This window comes from Esox lucius, chromosome 19, assembly GCF_011004845.1.
Source record: "Esox lucius isolate fEsoLuc1 chromosome 19, fEsoLuc1.pri, whole genome shotgun sequence".
Classification (NCBI taxonomy): Eukaryota; Metazoa; Chordata; class Actinopteri; order Esociformes; family Esocidae; genus Esox; species Esox lucius.
In genome coordinates, this window is record NC_047587.1 from 42,586,022 (window position 1) to 42,606,831 (window position 20,810).

Genomic DNA, 20,810 nt, shown 5'->3' on the forward strand with positions numbered 1-20,810 from the left:
TGGATTTGTGTTGGCCTTCCCATTCAGTGTTGACTTCTGTCTTGCTATATGTTTGCTTGTGTGTATGCCCACACCCTTTCATATAGTACTGTTATGATTTTATATTTGGTTTTTATCTGGTTGTTTTCATATTTCAAGTCATAATCCGTCATAATTGTAGTCTACATTTGTTTTTTTGTTTTTTTACTTTTAATACAACTAGGCTATTTGAAACGCAAGTGATTTGGAAAATTGTCTACTCTATATTTATTTAAAATGCTTAGTTAATACCATAGAGTAATTTGATATCAGAAGTTGTTGTGCATAGAGAATAGATTTTAATGCACGGGGGTGCAAATCCTGTTTTTCTTGTGTCTGGTGCCATGACTGGGATGGACAACAGATTTTGTTAGGTAAGAGATGACAGACTCTGGCCGCAGTGTCTTGTTAAAGGTAATTCACATGATTCATTCACACAAAAAAATAAAACCTTGCTGAAAGAAAACTTTCGGAGTATAAGCCTATACAAAACAAACTCACTGATCAATGTAATTAAAATATTTTATTTGCATCTATTGCAAAACAGAAAATCTGGGCAATAATATAGAAAACGGCTCAGAAACACAATGAAGTCTACTTTCCAAGTGTACTATAAAAAGCTACATGATTGCAACACATCACAATAAAAAACTTTGTAAATAAAATTAAAAGTTGCCGTTTGGCTAAATCACAAAGGTATTTGTCAATATAAAGAAACATAAATTAATTATAAGTTAGAATAGACTTAAAAAATATAGCCTATATTTACACAAATCAGATATAATAAACAGAAATAAACATGTATAATGTCTTTATAAAGCTATACACTTTTGACCAGTGTAGACAATTTAAAGTAATTACGATTGCACAGTTGTTAAATAATTAACACTGTCAAGTGGCTGTATGCAAAGCAACCATGAATGCTACATTTTGTCTGAGTCCTTCAGCAAATTCTCTCTGCCGACCGTTCAATCCTGAGAGTCCACGGACTGTAGGCTACGTTCCATACAGCTCCACTTGGAGACGCACCAAGTCGACGGACGGTCGAGAGGCGGGTTCTACGACCCTAGTTTACCGTCCTCTTCTTCAGGTCGGTAGGGGAAACCGTAATCACAAAATAGTGCAACTCCTGAAATTAAAGAAAAGCAATATTAGTGTTCACTGACCAAGATAATTATAATCAAATTAAAACACAGACACTGATGATAAAAACCGTGAGTCAGCTTTCGCTAAAGAAAATCTCAGATGTAATCTTAGCAGACGTTTACCATTTGCCTGGCCCTTTTCCCGCCACAGTGACGCAGATTCCCCTCCCCCAACCACAAATGACTCAACTGCAAGCCAAGATCGCTATCAGCTTCCACAATCAGTGCAAGTGTGTATTCGTAATTTGGATTTGTTTTACCATCCGCCAGAAAATATCGTTTAACTTTTTAGTTTTTAAACGAACTATTGTGTCAACTATTACGTCAGTGCTTTATCCATATGACATCATATACACCGTTAATCTAGTCTAACTATAAGCAGTAGGTAACAAACCTTCAACGAATTCTCTTGCGTGGAGTTTGTTCTAACGGAACTGAGGACGAAGGATGCTGGAAAGTACTTTCATTCATCTTTGTCTCGGTCGTTGTCCTTTTTCGTTTCCCGTAGAAGTCTGGAAAGAAAAGACCGATTAGGGGAAAACACGTAACCTATGGCACAATATGTCCAAAAAAAGGATTACTATTAGCTCCACGTTAATATTAACAATGAATGCGAAAAACACAACAGGCTTACATATCCGCAATTTACCTGTAATATGTGTGGTTGTTGTGGTATCAGTAGTAGACGTTCTTTTGCGTCTAACGCACGATACTGGCTTCCGAGTAGGCTTCCCTGAGTTTAGCTTCACTGCACAGTTCTCCTGGTTGACTTCGGAGGCGCAGGGAGTCCTACTTTCGGTGCTGACCAAACGGTCCTCACAAAGAGACGATGCATCCTGAGACGAGGGGTCTAGTGGGATAAAGTCCACGCAAGAGTTTACGTTAACCGGTGCTACAACAATCCTGGTCCGCCCAACTTGTACAGAGTCCTGGTAGAAGACGGGGGTTGTATCCACCGGGGCTTCCTCCCACTCGTAGTCCCCAGACAGTGGCACGTCGGTCTCGAAATTAAAGTTCCATATCCGCTGGTCCCTATCGGAAATCTCCCGCATCTTAGATTTCATCTCCCGGTTCAGTTCGTCGTGATCCACCGGTCCAAAAAGGGCACGACAGGCGCCGGTGCGCGCGTGGAGAGGAAATGTCCTCCTTGCGGCCAACCTCTCTAGAGCACTGCATGATAGCTGAACGTTGGACATTGTGTCTTCGCAAAATCCAGCACGAATGAAAACAAATATATACAATAAGATGCAAGCAAAATAAAATCCCTGGATTGAGTGTCCGTAAATATTTTGGTTTGCCTGTGCCCTCGTGTTACTGTCAGGTCGTGCTACACGGTTCTGTTTAAATGTACAGCAGTAAAGTGCAGCACGGTTTTTAAAGTCCCAAATAGTAGTAGGTTTTTGTAACCAGTTCGCCCGAAGATCCCATTGGTTAGTTTACGCTCAACCCCTTCTACCCAAAACACGCCTCAATATGCCTTCGATTGGCTAATACGAGGAGTTGGAGATACGCCAGAAATAGCTTTTGATTTGTGCCTCAAGTGTCAGTATTGGATGTTTCGAAAGTCAATGTAAAAACCGGTTTCTGCCTACAGATTGTTTATCATGTATTTCACCTAACATGCCCGGCCCTTTCTGGATCACAATTCCACAGCTACGTCTTAATCTCCGCTGTAGAGATCGAATAACTGTGTTAAAACGCAAACCAATGAGTAGAGGTCGTTGCCGAAGTACGATAGCCTATCCTAGATCATTTTTAATTATTTTGTTCTCAATATATAATTATATAGTGCAAAAGGCTATTTAAAGTTATAGTAAGATGTCCGGCGTTTTATTGCTGCGGCTATGTGGTTAAATTTAATGAAGTGAACAGGATAGGGCCTACACCCGATAAGTTAGACCAGGAATCAATAACGATTCTAGGTAGAACCAAGAAAACGGGGAGTTGAAGATGTTCCAATTGGTTGGTTCCACAATGTAGCCTTTTCACAGCCTCTCTGAGGAACCCAACATTGTTATACATGGATCCTTAAAATGTTTGATCCTTAAAAAGTAATTCTGAATAAATCCCTTTTTATGTGAGTAGCCAATACAAATAGCCTAGATTTTTCAGGTGATGGGCTTTCAATATTTAAATGTTTTTTGTTTGTCAGTTTATTTTTTGTTGTTAACGATGATATTATTATCTTATTGTAAATTCCATAATGTGTAAATTACGAATTGGAGAATTTGAAACATTATTCTCCAAGGAGCCATGCACAATGTTGTTTTATACGGTAGTTGATTAGTTTTTTTTGTTAATTCTACAGATACTCTCTACTAAGAAAATAGAGACCAAATACATTTCAAGGAAGGGCCTGCGATGTTGCATTGTGAATGGCTACCCTGATTTGAAGGGAAGGGCTTTGGTTTGTTGGATTGAGAAGATTGCAGCCGTTGTGACACTTGTATTTGCTATGAAGTGGTGCCCTCTTGTGGCTCTCGATTATAAAATATAAGCGTCATCAGTAGCCCAATTGCGATTTCTACTTTCGTTGTCCCTACAGTTCGACGATAGCAGTCCAGCAATGGTACCTTTCTGGGTCTTTTTTTTTGTATCAATCTTTCTGCCAAATCTCTCCATACTATACATTTTCAGAGATATAAGGCCTACATCTGACCAATTTTCACAATGTTCTAGTCAACATAACTTTGACCTGCTTTAGTATGTATCCATGGGATTTACAGTGTTTCCAGTAATTACCCCATACTTTCATCACTTTACAAGCATAAACATTTTCTACCTCTAGAAACATGACAGCAAGCTGGTGACAAAATGTAATAGCGGGTGCAAAGGTGAGTGGACGCTATATTTTTAAATTGAATCATTTTAATGGTTTGATACACCGAGGTAAAATTGTTTTGATATTCGATATTGGATATTCAACGGATATACGAAACCCGAGATCAGGTCTACCTCGACTCAGCCACACTATAACCTGACGAACGACGTCAATAAGTAACATGCCCCGAAGTTATTAATTCAATAGCGTTTTAACCAAGTGGCTTAGAAACCCCAAACCACTTTCAAATTGATAATAGAGCACCCCCACATGTTGAACAGCCTTTGTTTTTTTAGTTTTTTTTATAAACATTTGAAAATTGAAAAATGTAATAGCGTTTTTGTTGAATGGCTTAGAAACACCAAACCACTCCCTTATTGGTCAGAGAGGACACCCATGTGTTGCACAGCCTTTGTTTTTTGCAAACAACTTTAAAATGACTTCTTTTTTTTTATGTTTATTTTTTTGCAAAAACCAAAGGATGTGCAACGTGAGAGTGTCCTCTCTGTACAATTTTAAAGTGGTTTGGTGTTTCTAAGTCAAAAAAGCTGTTACATTTTTCAATTTACAAATGTTTATAAAACAAATCCTAACTTTTTTTGCAAAACCCAAAGCCTGTGTAAACATGTGGGTGTGCTCTCTGAACAATCTGAACATGTTTTGAGGTTTCTAAGCCACATGGTTAAAAAGCTATAGAATTTATAACTTTGTGGCTAGTGATGGGAAGTTCTACTCACTTATCAGATTTTTCGAATCGTTCAGTAAAAATAAATCTTTCAACCGATTTCATCTATTTTTTTATTTTCTTAGGATTGCTTTGAATCCAAGTTACTTGAACTGTCATTCTATTCTGATCAAACTTCAGCTCATGAAAATAACTAAATATACAGTAGTGAGCAAAATAATGGAAATATCTAACAATATATCAATATCAAGGACCTAATAAGGAGTAGGGCCACCACCTTCAAGAAGCAAAACTTCCAAATCGTTTAGTGATGAAGTAGGCCTACATTGAAATTGACGTCACACTAGTGCTGCACTCCAGAATTCACCATAAAGGTTCAGTGATGTTCACATCTGGTGATTAGGGAGGCCATTGAAGGCGTTTGATGTGACCCGGGGGTTCATAAAACCACTCTTGAATTCATTTAGCAGTGTATGTGGAGGCACTATCAACCTGGAATATTGGAACATCATGGGGGATCAATATTTATGGTGCACCTGGTCCTGTAAAGTGGCCTCATATTCCTTGGTTGTTATATCACTATGTAGATCAATCATTGGACCCAATGACTCCCACTAGATAGTTGCCCGTACCATTACAGATCCCCCACCTTTTTTAACAGTTGGTTGTAGATATTGTGGGCATCCTTTGTCTTTCTTCAAATGTAAATCTGTCACAATGTATAAAATAGGGTGAAAGTTGACTCGTCAGACCATATCACTTTTTTCCAATGCTCAGGGCTCCAAGTTTTTGTGCTCCTTGCACCATTTATTTTTGAGGCTGTGCTTTTGGGACATTGAGCAACCATCCTGTTAAGTGTACAGACATAAGATTTATAATACGTTGCATGATGAATTAAATTGGATGACGTTTATATATTCCTATATATAAAGCCTATATTCACAAACGTCTTGCTGGCAGTAAGACATTTCTATCTCCTGTACCATGCAGCATAGAGGTGACCTGTGGGAATAGTGTATGCAGTGTGAGTGGGCATCTCATTTAATAAATCCATTGAATATAGACCATTACAAAGTAAACAAATATTTATTTAAGGCAGGTCCAAAAAAATAAGGCGTAGACTTAAAGACTCAAGTATGACAAAATAATAGCATAATTTGTGTCTAATTATATAACTGGACAGTTTTTCATGCAGACGTCAAGTCTAGGGGAGGACCGGGACAAACGTTACATTTTCATGTTGGGCTGGAGTGATATCTAACAAACTTTTAGTTGCTCCTACAGCATAAAAAAAATAAACTTTCTAAAAGATTGCAAAGAACAATTGTTATTAAAAGCAGTGTTAATAACTACCCTCAACCACACACAAAGCATTTATGAACACAGTGTATACACAGACTCCAGATTGCACCTCTACAAATGCAAAGGACATTTTGAAGCATCATTAGCACATGGTATTACTACTTCACAACATCATTATGACAGGATTATTATTAGGGTGTAGCAACATTAGATTGTTTGAAACAATCTTAGAATCCCATGATAAAGGCTTGAGTGGCTATCACACATTTTCCAATTGCAGGGTCATAGGCTTTCACAAAAATCATTATGAGACATCGTCAGCCTGTGAGTCTGACCAATCCCCCTGTCTTAAGGGTTATCATGGATTGATCAGACAAATAAGTAAATCAATCAAAGAAAATGGTTGATCATGGGTTAGTATTTGCGGTTGTACCTTGTGACCTCTTCAGTTTAATTTGGTAAGTGGTACAGCAGGTATAGAATACAAAAGACATGCATGCAGACAGACAGCTGACAGACAGTCCTCACTTAGTCTTAACATTAGATTTAAAATATGGGCAATATTTATTTGACCCCATACCTTTTTAAAAGGCCCATTTTAACCAACTTCTTTCTGACTTTTTATACCTCCTTTAGCAGGCCAGCATTTCGGTGACAAGTGAGAGTAGGGGTGTACAGACATCTGTTTTCTATAGATCAATAAGGACATTTTAAATGACCGTTTTAATAAAGCTATGTAGACTGCCCCAAAGAAAGGTTTAGTACAAATAAAAATGTCCTTCTTTTGCAAATGTGACTGAATGTGAATGACACTTGCATACAGACTTTACATGTTGTTCTGTATTTTCGAGTGGCATTTCCACTTTTCAACTGTGTTATGACATTATTTCCAGCTTGTGGCGCAGTTATGCTACTCACCTGAATGACCAAGTCTTATGAAGCATGATTATGCTATGGCACATACCAGGGAATTGGCCAACCAGTTTTACCACTGTAAAATAGCATCAAGTCTTCCTCAACTCATCCGGAGAAATGTCTCCGCTTTGACACACCTAACCAGACACCAACAATTTTCTCAGCCATTGCATTTAAGCGCTTAGTTTTTGATTAGAGAATCTCTCTCAGATGTGATTATCTGGCATTAACAATGCAGGAGTGTGATTAGCAAAACAATAACAATCAAAACTGAAACCGGGAAACTACATTAAGGGTACATCAATTTCCTTAGAGAAAGAAAAGTAAGGAGATCAGGAAGACAAGATTAGAGGTCTGAATCAGTAGAGACCCTAAAAGGGGACACATGATCTCAAAATAAAAAGAGAAAATAGAAAGCCACAGAGAAAGGCAAGTTGACAGTGCACTCTGTATGTTGACAAAGCTGAGCAGGTTGGGTAACATATGTAACAAGCTGATATGTCTAGGATAAATAGGGGAAAAGGCATCTTCTTATAAGCACACACACAAAATAAGGTTCCAAATTGTGCCAGACTCTTGCTTTTTACCACTTTATATTTTTTATAACAGTATAAACCTTTTTGGAATGTTCTATAAGTAACCATAATGATAAGATTATATTTTTTTTCCTTAAAGAACAACATAGCAGTGTTTTTCTTTAAAGATATGTTTTCTGGAATTTTATCCTTTATTGGACAGGAATCTGTTGAAAAGCTTTTTTGAAATAGCAGGAGGTAGGATTCAACACTGCAGCAGTACATGTGCACCATAGCAAGTGGTTTAGACTGGACTAACCTAGGCAACAAGCAGAGATTTTCAACTGGTATGCCTTGAGGAACTCTCGTAAAACATCTTGATAGAATTTTAAAGAAACAAAAATGGGACTTGTGCAACTCACCTGAAATGTTGACTTCAGAGCACTTGGGTCACTTCAGATAATACATTTAAATGGTTATCAGTATCAGTTTCAGTAGTCCTACATCCAAAACTATGTCACATCTCCTTTTTGGTTTTAGGAAAGCCTGTTATCATAGTTTGAAAAGTATAATTTGAGTGGCACAAGTAAAGTATTTATATTTATTTATTTAACATCCCATTTTTCTAATTTCCCAATTTCAAATACTTGAAGTTTAGGAGGTTTCATCAGATGCACAACTTGCCAAGCAATTTTGTTTAGATTTTCATACTTTTTTCCTGTACTGCACTCTGTGCATACACAAATGTAATCATCATGGGTAAGAAATGATGCATAATGCTATGAAAGTGTTCATATGAATCCTATTTAATCTAAAAGGGAAGTTTATAACAGAATATAGCTTATATTAGTGAGGATAGGTGGAGGTCATTTATACAAAATAAATTAATCACAAAATGTTTAATGTGCTGCCAAAGTTTATATGCGGTCAAGGTATGCCATGGATGATTTAAGGTTGTGAACCACTGCTATAAAGACCCATTAAAATGTTTTAATATAGCACCAAACAGATCTCAGGTTCCTTCTGGAAAAACATATTTAAATTCAACTCAAAAAAATAATCTACTTTTCTCAGAGAACACTTCCCACACAATCCCATGTAGTGAAAAATGGGGCTTGCAGTGCTAGGCCTGTGGGTTAGGAATGATGTTTGCAAAGTTTGCTTTCTGCTTTCCTCCCCAATTGCAAGTGAAAGGGACAAATATTATAACATTATGAAGACCCACATTTCTATTTTATAAAAACAGAAATAAATACAGTTGCAAGCAACAATGGGACTGGGTCTTTCTATATGGCAAGTATAGTGAAATAGGTCACCAGTTATAAGCTGGAGAGAGATTCTGCAACCATATCTGTACAAATAAAATAATGAAAGTCCACAAAAAGAACAATTACACTTAATTGATAGTGAAAAGGCAACAAGATTAATTGATGAACAAAAGATCCACAAGGCCTAACACAAGGGCAAAAGAGTGACTCTGATATTGGGGGGGGGGGGACATTTGACAACAGTGTGAATGTTAATGTTTTCAATAAAATGTCTATTTAATATGTAGTTCTGTGTTATGATTGGACTCAAGCGTTCAGTGTGAATATTCCAATCAGTTTGAGAAAGTAGCAATTACTGAACATGCACTAGTCCTAATGAGCATTGGTAAATTATACCACGTGTGCTTTTTTGCATGTTGGGACTTTTCAGCTGGAAAGGCATTTCAGATAGATGATAACGTAACCAGAGTGCATTTTTAAAATGACTAATACTACAAGGATGCAGGCAACATCTCAGTCAGGCATGTTAGTTCATCTGTTTTCCAGTCTGCTCCTATAGACCACCTTGAATTAATACTTTTCACAATCTTACCTATTTGATTTGTGGCCTCTTTCCCTTGCTTTGCCTGCCTTTCTTTCTGACCAGTGACTGCATAAAGTAAACCTATACCGTACATTAAATTTAGATGCTGTCCTTTTATCAGAGAACTTTTTCAATGACTGATTGATTTACATGACAGATCAACAGTCTATCTTGGCGTGGCACTTTTCAATTAATTACCTGTTTGTTTGTCCCCTCTATCTCCCTCCTTGCCTGTTTGTTCATGTCTCACTTTCCTGCAATGATCACACCTTTAGGACCGCTGGCTATATCTAGATTACTCAAAATATCTAAACTGAAGAAAAAAAAGCTGCGGTGTGGAGATTGTTCCCAAGAACCGTAGCTATATACTTAACACATCTATTCTTGCCTGGTGGTGGATCGCCCATTAGCCAGCTACTTGCGGTTCCTGTGGTGAAGACTAAGACAGAGATTGTGCAAATAATCTTGGCAGGCGTTCTTTCAAATCATTAACTATCACTTTTTCACACAGCTGTAGGAACTACTAAGTGTTATCTAGCAAGCGTGCTATTGTAACGTTTGTTAGATAAAACCTTGAAAATAAAGCTAGCTAGCAACTATATAACAATAGTTTTTTAGCCAGAAGAAAGTTGATATTGTTTCACCTTCCTTCGTTATATAGCTACGAAAATGTACTGACGTTTATACACGTACGTATTGTGAAAGCAAAACGTATAGCTATAGTAATCAATTTAGTCATCCACCGACGTGACAAGTTCCAACCATAGACTGGTTCCAACGTGTTATTTTTTCAAAATTCATTGAGGGGGACAATTTTCGTTTCTAATATTGAGGGGGACATGTCCCCTCCGCCCTCCTCGGTTCCTACGCCCTTCAAGATGAGTTTGGGTAAAATACAATGTCATTTTCTGCAAGTGAATAGGCCTGGGGTTCTAGTGGGGCTAACGAGTTCATTTCGATGCAACCTTATAGCCACAGATTTCTCAGTTTTCAACGCCTCATTTGTCTATAAGTGACACGAATAAGCTATAGATAAACCGAAATGAGTTTTGGGAAAAATACAACACCCTCTCAAAGAGTCACTTCTTTACAGATCTCTCCCTGCGGGTTATCGTGGAGATATCGAGTTCATCGCCCGGGGTTTCGAGTGAAGCTAACGAGATAATTTCAACGCCAGCCTTTGAATACGATATCTCGCATTTTGACGACTTAACAGCCAAGGTTGGGGGATACATGCAAAAAACGCAGTTCCGCTACGTGAAATACGACTGAATATTTAATGTGAAGCAGAGTAACACACCAAAGAGAATTATCTTCATCTCTATGGTTGGCACACAAACACGACCATTATCCCCCCAAAACATTCCAAAGGATAACACTGTACATAAACATGGCACAAAAACTAAGCTCTGTCACCGTCTTATCAATTACAACAAACATAAACATTAACAAAATGAACAGCCGCAAAGCATGCTGGGATATCGATAATAGAAAATAAATACTCATTATTTATACAGTTTATTTTTGTAAACGTTGAATCAAAGTCAATACCAGCGTATTGTCCCAGACTCCTAGTTTAATTATATTCACACGAAATAAAGAGAAACCTATGCTACCTTCAAAATTTATTTTCTTTAGAATATAAAATCTGACCACCCTTTTAAAATGTTCAAAAGGCAAACTATGGGCAAAAGGATTTTCGGGTCATATATTCTTATTAAATGTTCTGTAGAACATATAATGACGAAAACCACAGGTTTGGTGACGCAAGAACATTTTGTGTATGCTGATCAACAAGGAAGTGACGACAAGATTGGCCACCACAACGTTCTCAGCTTCGCATCAACTGAAATTATTTTCGAGGTACATGTAGGTGGCTGTTGGAGCTCGTCCTCAAGTAGGACGTTGCGTGGATAGAGTATCTATGTAGTACCACTTAAAGAGGAGGTCGTTTTGTATCGTTAACCAGTCTTTCTCAATACAGTTATTTGCTAATCTCACACTTATTTCTTGGTGTGGGAATCATCCCGCCAGGTTGATAGGGAATACCCATGTGTCCGCTTATGTAGCCTATCTTCTGTTTTATGTTGGGTTAGGTCGCTATAGTCTTTAGCGAGCTATGTACTGAGTCTGACTTTGTAGGCTGTTATAATTTTTTGCCTAATTGCAGAATGACTATAATTCATGTAGCGAGGCAGTTAGCGACTGATACCTAGTTACTTCAGTTCAATGTCAGCCTGATTTTTATTTTTTATTATTTTTACAGTGCTATGACATCGACGGAGTATGGACAGCAATAACTGGTGAGTTGCTTTGATTTGTGTTCGGGGAGAACTGTCTACCTAGCTAATGTTATGCTTTTGAAACAATGTATCAATACCACGTTATCATTGTTTAGTAGTGTACAAACTTAAATATTGGTACTTCAGCAAACCACTGCGTTGACTTCAGCTTGTATAATGTGTAACATGAAATGTATACCTTGCCTCGTTTACTTATCACATTGATACGGGCTGTCTAGCCTAGGCAAGGTCAAGTCACTGAAACAGCTCACGCTATCACGCTGTTCTAACAACCTGTCATTCATGAAGGTAACATCTCCAAAGCTGAAATTCGGGGAGAGGACTTGATAAATTATCTGTCCGCGTGTGCGTACATCCTTGCGTACATACGTGTGCGATATGTCACGACACCGCTGACCCCAAAAAACTGATGTTGCCATAGCATAGGTATGCTAGCATTTCCAAAATTGCGCTGGTATTTGATACACTTGAGTCCTGGATCACAAAATAAATGTATAAAGTGATATTTCTTAGTGCAATACATTTTATTGATAGCCTACAACAAATAAGTAGTATTTTTAGGCAGGGCAGATCATTTTTTCCCCCCTGATACATTTTGTTAATTGCATTCTTAACGAAGGCCTGTATTATATTAATACATAGCTGCTTGGATTTGTTTTGAAGTAATAACGAAAAAACTGTCCTTATTATATCGCTTTTTTCACCCTGGCTATTCCTATCAAGTCAGTTGAGCCTTTTTAAAGTGTTCTGAATCAAAACAACACGTAGATCACTACACATACAGTCCTATAAAAGTTATAATTAGCATACATTTTACACAGTATTTTGGTTGTTGCACCCTTACCTGTGTGTCACATATCTCAAGATATATCGTAAGTATTCACCCCCTTTGCCATGACACACCTGACTGAGTTGTGGTACGACCAATTACCCTCATGCAATTAAGTCATGCATTTGGTTGAATTGAGCTCACCTGTGGGAAGTTTAGGTGTTTGAAATAATGTCATGTTAAATACAGGGCACCTGTCTCTGGGAGGTCCCACAGTTGGTTAGTGCAATTCTTAATAAAAACTACATCATGAAGACAAAGGAACATTCAAATCGAATCCGGAATGAGGTTCTTCAAAAGCGAGAACCAGGGGTAGGATATAGACAATATATATAGGATATAGAGAGAATATGGCCCAACTGTTAATTTTCCTAGATCAGGCTGTCGTCACAAATTTAGTATCTGGGCATGAATTTCACTAGTCAGGAAGGCCACCAAGAGGCCTATGATAAATAAATAAGTTAGTCTTCCACGGCAGAGCTGGGAGACACTTTGCACACTACAGCAATAGCCTTGGTGCTTCATAAAAGTAACCTTTATGGGAGAGTGAGGGGGAAAAAACATTGTTGAAAAAAATCTTAGCCATAATTTGCCAGAAGGCATGTCAGATTCTGAGACCAAGTGGACAAAGATTCTGTGGTCTGATGAGACCAAAATATAGATATTTGGCCTAAACGTTAAGTGCTATGTTTTGAATCACCCTGAGAAAACCATAAAGCAGTGGTTGCTGCATCATGCAATGGGAATGCTTTTGTGCGTGCGGGCAGGAAAAGCTTGTGAAGCTAGATTGCAAAATGGGTGCAGCAAAGTGCGCAAAATTTGGGAAGAAATCCTGCTGAAGTCTGCAAGAAACCAGGGACTTGGGAGACGATGAATCTTCCAGCAGGACAATGACCCCAAACTTAAAACCAAAGCCACTCTGGAGTGCAATTTTGCAAAGACAGTGGGGCAGAAATTGCTGTGTCCAGATGTGTATATCTGGTAGAGACTTTGTTGTAACTGCTGCCAAAGGTGCTTCTACTAAATATTGACTAAAGGCAGTGAATTCTCATGCAATCAATTATTTTTTTGTTTTGTAATTAAATGTAAAGCAATTTGTCGATTTTATGTTTCACCTAGTTTGTCATTATAGACTTGTTGATCCATTGCAAAAAAAGCTAATTCAATTCATTTTGGTTTAATATTGTAACAAAATTGAAATGTGGAAAAGTCCAAGGAGGTGAATAATTTTGAGAACCACTGTAACTGAAGGAATGAGTTTAGGGGCTTAGCTATCATGAAGGTGACTCTTAGAACATTCATACTTAAGCACAACAAGAAGCGTCCTTGTCTTCAATTTAATCCCCCCACATTAACTAACAACTTCGCCAGTAGTCTCTTTACATCTTGCAATAGTGAAGAGACATTTTCTTTACTACATGGCCTGCAATAGCTCTGCAATAGCTCTGCAATAGTAACCCACAAGAACCCATGACCATTTTCCCCTTTTTGATTCTCAGTGGAATGTATTGGCCAACACTGGCTCCATTTGAACTGCAATCCCAACACTCTGTTGTATTGTTTAAAAATGTTAATGATTTGCACTAACAATACCGTTTTGTAATCACAAAGCCTTATATGTTCACATCACATAAAAAAATACCAAATATGCACTGCCATTCAAATGTTTGAGGTCACTTAGGAATGTCCTTGTTTTCAAAGCACATTTTTGTCCATTGAAATAACACAACATTTATCAGAAATACAGTGTAAATATTGTTAATGTTGTGAATTACTTGTTGCTGGAAACTGCTGATATTGAATGGAATATCAATCAATCACATTTATTTATAAAGCGCTTTTTACATCAGCAGTTGTCATAAAGTGCTTTTACAAAACACCCAACATGAAACCCCAAGGAGCAAGTAACAACAGTGTTGAAGCTCAGTGGCTAGGAAAAACAGGAAAAACCCCATAAAAGGGGCTGAAATCTAGGAAGAAACCTAGAGAGGAACCATGCACTGAGTGGTGACCAGTCCTCTTCTGGTTGTGCTAGGTGAACATTTTAAGAGTACAAGTTGTAATAATTAATACATGCATGTGGGCTGTGTCCAGGGTCTATAAAACCTAATCCAGGTCAGAAGCATGACCAGATGGGCAAGGATAGCGACAACCTCGGGGGGGAGGTGGGGGGTTATTTACTGGCTCAAATGGCCAGAAACTTTCTTCTGAAACTTGTCTATTCTTGTTCTGAGAAGTGAAGGCTATTCCTTTTGAGACATTGCTAAGAAACTGAAAATACTACTCCCTTCAAAGAACACCGCAAACTGGCCTCTAACCAGAATATAAAGAGTGGGAGGCACAACTGACCAAAAGGACAAATTCATTAGTGTCTACATTAGGAGGACCCCTCACAGGTCCTTCTTCAAGATTCCATTTACCCTGTACAAATCTTCCACATTACCACCACCAAAGCACACCCAGAGCATTACATTGCCTCCACCATGCTTGGCAGATGGCATCAAGCACTCCTCCAGCATCTTTTCATTTGGTCTGCATCTCACAAATCTTATTTTTTGTGGTCCTTGTGAACCATAGATTTGTCTGTCCATGACACTTTTTCCAATGTTCCTCTGTCCAGTGTCTGTTCTTTTGCCCATCTTAATCTTTTATTTTTATTGGCCAGTCTGAGATACAGTTTTTTCTTTGCAACTCTGCCTAAAAGGCCAGCACAAGGTTGTCTCTTTACTGTTGCCGTTGAGACTGGTGTTTTGCAGGTATTATTTAATTAAGCTGCCAGTGGTGGACCTGTGAGGTGTCTGTTCCCACAACAAGCAAGTGCAAATGTTAAAATTGGATAAACTTCCTTGTTTAGTGAAACGGTTTTCAAGAGAATCAGCAGAATGAAAACACACCCAAGGCGCCCTGTTAATTGGCACAGATGGTTGCAAAGTGTATAGTAATTATTTTTTTTTTATCTCACATCTACCTCAAGTGATGACTTTCAATGAGCAGCCCAAGAGTCAGGCCTCTTCACCTAAGCGAAAAATAAAACAAGTGGAAATTTACCTTTTGTTATAAATGTTAATGTTTGTTAAGAATTATGACTGGGTGAAATGGCATGTGACAAATGCACCTACACAGTTACTCTCACAAATCACATCAAGCTTACTGCAACTTTACCGCAAGTATTTTGACATTTTCGGTGTAGTTAACATTATGCCTAATTAACATTATGCCAATCCACTGCAGATGCTGACGAACTTGGACAGGGTTGTTTCGGATGACACGAAGTGAAGACCAGAAGTCATTTTCCGCACAATCTATAGCTAAAGGACCTAGGCATCTGGAAAGCAATGACCAAGCCCGACCCGAAGAGGAGCAGCATGGCTCTTATTACTGGCAGACCTTCCAATGCAGCGGAGGAGCAGGTCATTAACTGCTCCTCTGACCGGTCGGTTTCTGACTCCTCCCACCACGGCGCAGCCCCGGCGACTCCAACCAAACCCAAATCGGCGAAGCAAGTCTCCCGAGAGAACCTTTCAAGACGAAACACAGAGACGGAAGTGTTCGACGATGGGACCAACACCTTTTTCTGGTGAGTTGGGGCTTCTCTTTCCCAATCTGTAGGCTGTTTGCCTTAGTTACAGACATGTGACAGGCAGTTGCCCCCCGGGGAAAGTGACAGCTCTAAGTTTTCCAGCTGTGTGAAGTTAACGTTTACTGTAAATTAGTGGCATGGCACTGGAATGCAAGCTCAGGCTTGCCCACATTCCGTATTTCACTTGTCACATCTAGGGAGATAATGAATGTAGTCTGATTTGTCAATTGACTCAACTGTCTGGACATTTATAAGACATCACCTTTGTGGTATTGGCTTCTCACCAGGGCTAAGGGTTTTCCCCATACCCACAAATAAGGTTTATGCTGAAGTTCAAATCTGACTGCAGGGCACAACGTTAACATAACCCACTGGGGCCTGTGTGTTTGAAACTCACTGGCCCCCAAAATGTTTTTACTTTCCCTCATTCCAAAAGTTGTAATTTATCAGTTATATCATATAACCAAATACTTTTGTTACTTAACATGTTTAATCCTTCATGAAATGCATTCTGGATATGGAAAACATAAACAATATTTGACTTTAATGAAAGAGAAATCAACAAAACATTTGATTTGAGACAAAACACTAACTCATTCATCCACAGGTAACAGGGCACCCGGTTGGTCCTTCTTAGTTACTAGGTATGTGGTTGTTATATGTGGTGCAATCACCCAATGGGCATCTGCATTTAAATTCCTGATCAGTACGACCAAGGGCCCTGAGGACGGATTGTCAGCCACCTGCTTGGCTGTCATGCAGACCAGGTGCTGTTTTCTATTGGCATGGCTGGTCAGGGATTGTTTGCAAAAGTTGTCAGTGCCTTTGTTAAAAGACCCACATTTGTCCGCTCTAGCCAGGAACTTACGACAAATGACACAGTGCATCTGAGTTCTATCAAAACAGGTAAATAAATTTCAGTTGCGTTTGAGCTCATAGTTATCCTTCGCTGCTTTTTTCAATTGAGGTTTTAATGTTTTATTGAAAAACAATACAATACAGCCATGGTTCGCGCACAAAAGAACTGCAATGTAGTTATTTTTGCATGTGCCAGATTACAAAACAACTGGAGGATGTTAATAATGTGATTATTATATTTTTTCATCGATACGGTGGCTTGTTAGTTTTATTATTCCTAACACTTTTTACTGGCCCGGGGCCATCAGGCTATCGTTATTGTTGAGCCCTGGACAGGATAATGAGAGAGCATTTTTTAAGTTGTTGTATTCGTAACACTAGTAGTTTAGAAGCAATAATGTCCACAAAGGCCAAAACTAGAGCTTGTGTGTAGATTTCTTTTGTTTTTGTATGGGGATTATTAGTACCACAACACAAGCCTGCATTCATGTCCAGCAGAAAGCTTTATTTACAAGGTATCTCCATCTCTGTTTCCTTAATAACAAAAAGCACTAAGAGCTCCATGAAAGTCTTTAAGCCAAGACAGATGCCCAAGGGGGCTGGGGAGGGGAGTGTGGATTTATGCATCTGGTAAATGATAGCGGCAACACAGATTCCCCTGTCTGGTTTTCAGACTCCTCTTTAAACACATCAGTACAATGCTAGCTGCCTTGCAAGGGACATAAGCTTAAGTGTGATGTGTCTATTCTGGACATAACATTGACCTGCAGACATTAAAGCCTGTGCCTCAAACGTACAGCCGGAAGGACTTGTGTGAGTTAGGAGAGTCCACGTGACAGATCGTTAGATGTTGTAGGGCTTATTGACCTAGCGATGTCCCCTGTCTCTGGGAACAGTAGTTAGAGGACCTTTCAGGTATGATTTTTTTTGTTTGACATCGTCAATTTCATTAAACATAAGGCTAGATCAGTCGTGAAAAAAAACGTCACACAGGACTTAATAAAATATGTTATTATTATTTTGGTCGACCACCAACTTCTTTGGTCGACCATGACGAGGCCTGTTCTAAGTGGAACCTGTCCAGTTAAACTGCTGTATGGTCTTGGCCACCGTGCTGCAGCTCAGTTTCAGGGTCTTGGCAATATTCTTATAGCCTAGGCCATCTTTATGTAGAGCAACAGTACTTTTTTTCAGATCCTCAGAGAGTTCTTTGCCATGAGGTACCATGTTGAACTTCCAGTGACCAGTATGAAGGAGTGTGAGAGCGATGACACCAAATTTAACACACCTGCTCCACATTCACACCTGAGACCTTGTAACACTAACGAGTCACATGACACCGGGGAGGGAAAATAGCTAATTGGGCCCAATTTGGACATTTTCACTTATGAGTGTACACTTTTGTTGCCAGTGGTTTAGACATTAATTACTGTGTGTTAAGTTATTTTGAGGGGACATCAAATTTACACTGTTATACAAGCTGTACACTCACTACTTTACATTGTAGCAAATTATAATTTCTTCAGTGTTGTCACATGAAAAGATATACCCAAATATCTATCAGGCTAATTGGGAAAATCGGGTACTTTTGATAGCTCTATTCTAAATGTGTATGCCTCAAACAAAGTTATCACCTCTAATAGTAAGGCTTTGCTAATCAAGATGGGATAACAGACAACCACCTGAGCCGGGACAACCACTTCAGAAAACATGGATGCTGAACAATATCCTAGAGGAAATGGGTCTCACTGACCCCTGGAGACATAACAATCCCAAGGGCAAAGATTTTCCTATCTATTCCAAACCCCCATGATAGTTACTCCCGAATAGACTTATTTTGTATACCGCGGCAATATATGTTCAAGGTCATGGAGTGCCGCATTGGATCTAAAACAATCAGTGACCATGCTCCAGTCTCACTAACAATATAATTTAGAGAAGGGAATTTTTTTCAAATACTTGAGACTAAACTTCTCACCACTTTCTAACCCAGATGCCATGCTACACATAAAACAGAGCTTAGTGGCATACTTTGATTTTAATGACAATTGAGAGGTGACGCAGTTATTAGAGTAAAATGTATAGAACGATAATCAAGACAAAAAAAAGCGTGACTGGAAGAACAAAAGATACTAAAAGATCTAGATACTAAAAGCAACTCTGATCACTTTCAGACCTCAGAAGGAAACACAAAACCTGGATTCTCTCTTAATATATAAGACTGAGGGCGCCCTGTGCTTCTCCAATCAGAAATACTGGGCTTAGAATGTCATCATTTTAGAGCCATTTGGCCTTTGGTGTCACAAAAATGTTTAGGGCACAAAGAGCACATGCCAGGGCACAAAGGCCATTGAGTGAAATAAGAGGATTTGAGCTTACAAATAAACAACTTGAATAGTTGATAAGAAAAAAACATGTATGACATAAAAACATACATTATTCACTTTTTTTATATTATATTTTGAATAATTACTTATAACTGATATGTTATAAGTAATACATAACATACATTTAAATTATCATGTTTTAATCCTTTAAATTACATCTACTCCTCCCTCAAAAATGTTATAGATTCTGGAATCTGTTTCATTTCAGACGTTTTAGTTGAGAGCATTCCCTTGACAACAACAAACATGCAATGGTATTGAGAGTTAAGAAACGTTAAGGCTAGCTAGCCAGAAGGAAAACATTACCTCAGTTACCCAAATGAAAACTGTGAAGTATATTTAACATCACAATCAACTGTACAAAAGAGTACGACCAAAATAAACAAATATCGCGACTTACTTGTGCGTGGAGAAAGTATGTGGTTTTAAATTTTCACAACAAACGCTGCCCATTCTTGTGGTTGTTCTCAGTTGCAAACTACTAACAAACTTACAAACGGCTGACTGTGAGATTTTGACAGTAGCAGGGGCACAAAGGCTAAAGTGGCAATAGGGCGTACATTGATTTTCGGGGCAACACAGTCTGAGCGAAGGGCAACAATGGCCATGGCCGCAGTGGCCCGTCATGAAATTCCTATGCTGATGAGGGCGGTAGCCGTGCCAGTCGAATACTTGCATTTCAAATCTGTAAGGTCCAATCGAACAGAGTTATTATCAAAGTAATGCAAAATATTGACACAACCCAAGGACATTGCAGATGGATTTGCATCATTCTATGAAAATATAGTCATTGTCATTATATAGGTTAACAGCGAGGAAGACCCAGGATTTCTTCTAAAAAAATCTACCTACCCACCTTATCAGAAGATGAAGCCACCAAAGGGTTAGACCAATTACCAAAAGGGCATTGAAAGATGGAATTAGGGATTTAAAAATCAACAAATCACCTGGGACAGATGGCCTACCAGGAGAGTTCTATAAATGTTTCGTACATGAATTAACTCCAATCTTAACCAATGTCTTTAATTATACAATCTCAGAAGCGAATGCTGCAAGAACCTGGTCAGAGGTCATTATTTCTGTAGTACACAGATATGGTAAAGACCATACCTCTTGTGATGGGTATAGACCGATTTGCTTACTATGTAATGACCTAAAATTACTGACCGCAATCTTGGCAAAAAGAGTACAAAAACATACAGAACAACAAAACTGATTAAACAAACCAAACAGGATTCATACAGTACAGACATGCATCCGATAATATAAGGAGGACCTTGAATGTCATAGACTGTGCCAGAGGAAGCCCCCAGCAATCTATGCTGCTTAGTTTGGATGCTTAGAAAGCATTTAACAGGGTGAAATGGGCTTACTTATATAATATAGGGAAAACTATTTTAAAATAAGTTTTATTGACTGGGTAAAAGTAGTATACACAGAACCAAAATGTAGCCTTAAATGGGACATGAGACAAGGAGATTCCATTAGCCCACTGCTCTTTGCCATAAGTGTTGAACATCATGCGGAGTAGATAAGACAAAATCACAAAATCAGTGGCATCAAGGATGAAGTGGGGAGGGAACACAAGCTCTCACTCTTTA

At 38.6% G+C, this 20,810-nt stretch overlaps 2 protein-coding genes across 4 annotated transcripts in view; one reads left to right on the forward strand and one right to left on the reverse strand.

Moving 5' to 3' along the window:
* Positions 1-529: 529 nt before the first annotated feature.
* cdkn1cb (cyclin-dependent kinase inhibitor 1Cb) lies at positions 530-2,512 on the reverse strand. Its single transcript, NM_001303750.1, is given in 3 exon segments — positions 530-1,147; positions 1,558-1,675; positions 1,813-2,512. Coding segments are annotated over 2 exon segments (663 nt in total). The 5' UTR covers positions 2,360-2,512; the 3' UTR covers positions 530-1,147; positions 1,558-1,559.
* Positions 2,513-3,979: 1,467 nt separating this feature from the next.
* The window catches only part of ptdss2 (phosphatidylserine synthase 2), a 54,108-nt gene continuing 37,277 nt past the window's right edge, over positions 3,980-20,810 (forward strand). Inside the window, exons 1-3 of one of the 3 annotated variants that reach the window (XM_010898166.5) lie at positions 3,980-3,997; positions 11,519-11,555; positions 15,616-15,961. In XM_010898166.5, coding sequence (XP_010896468.1) covers positions 15,720-15,961 — 242 coding nt within the window. In that variant the 5' untranslated portion in view covers positions 3,980-3,997; positions 11,519-11,555; positions 15,616-15,719. Of the gene's footprint in view, positions 3,998-11,055; positions 11,556-15,615; positions 15,962-20,810 lie in introns of those variants that run through there. The other 2 variants (XM_010898165.5, XM_010898164.5) reach the window with 2 other exon arrangements.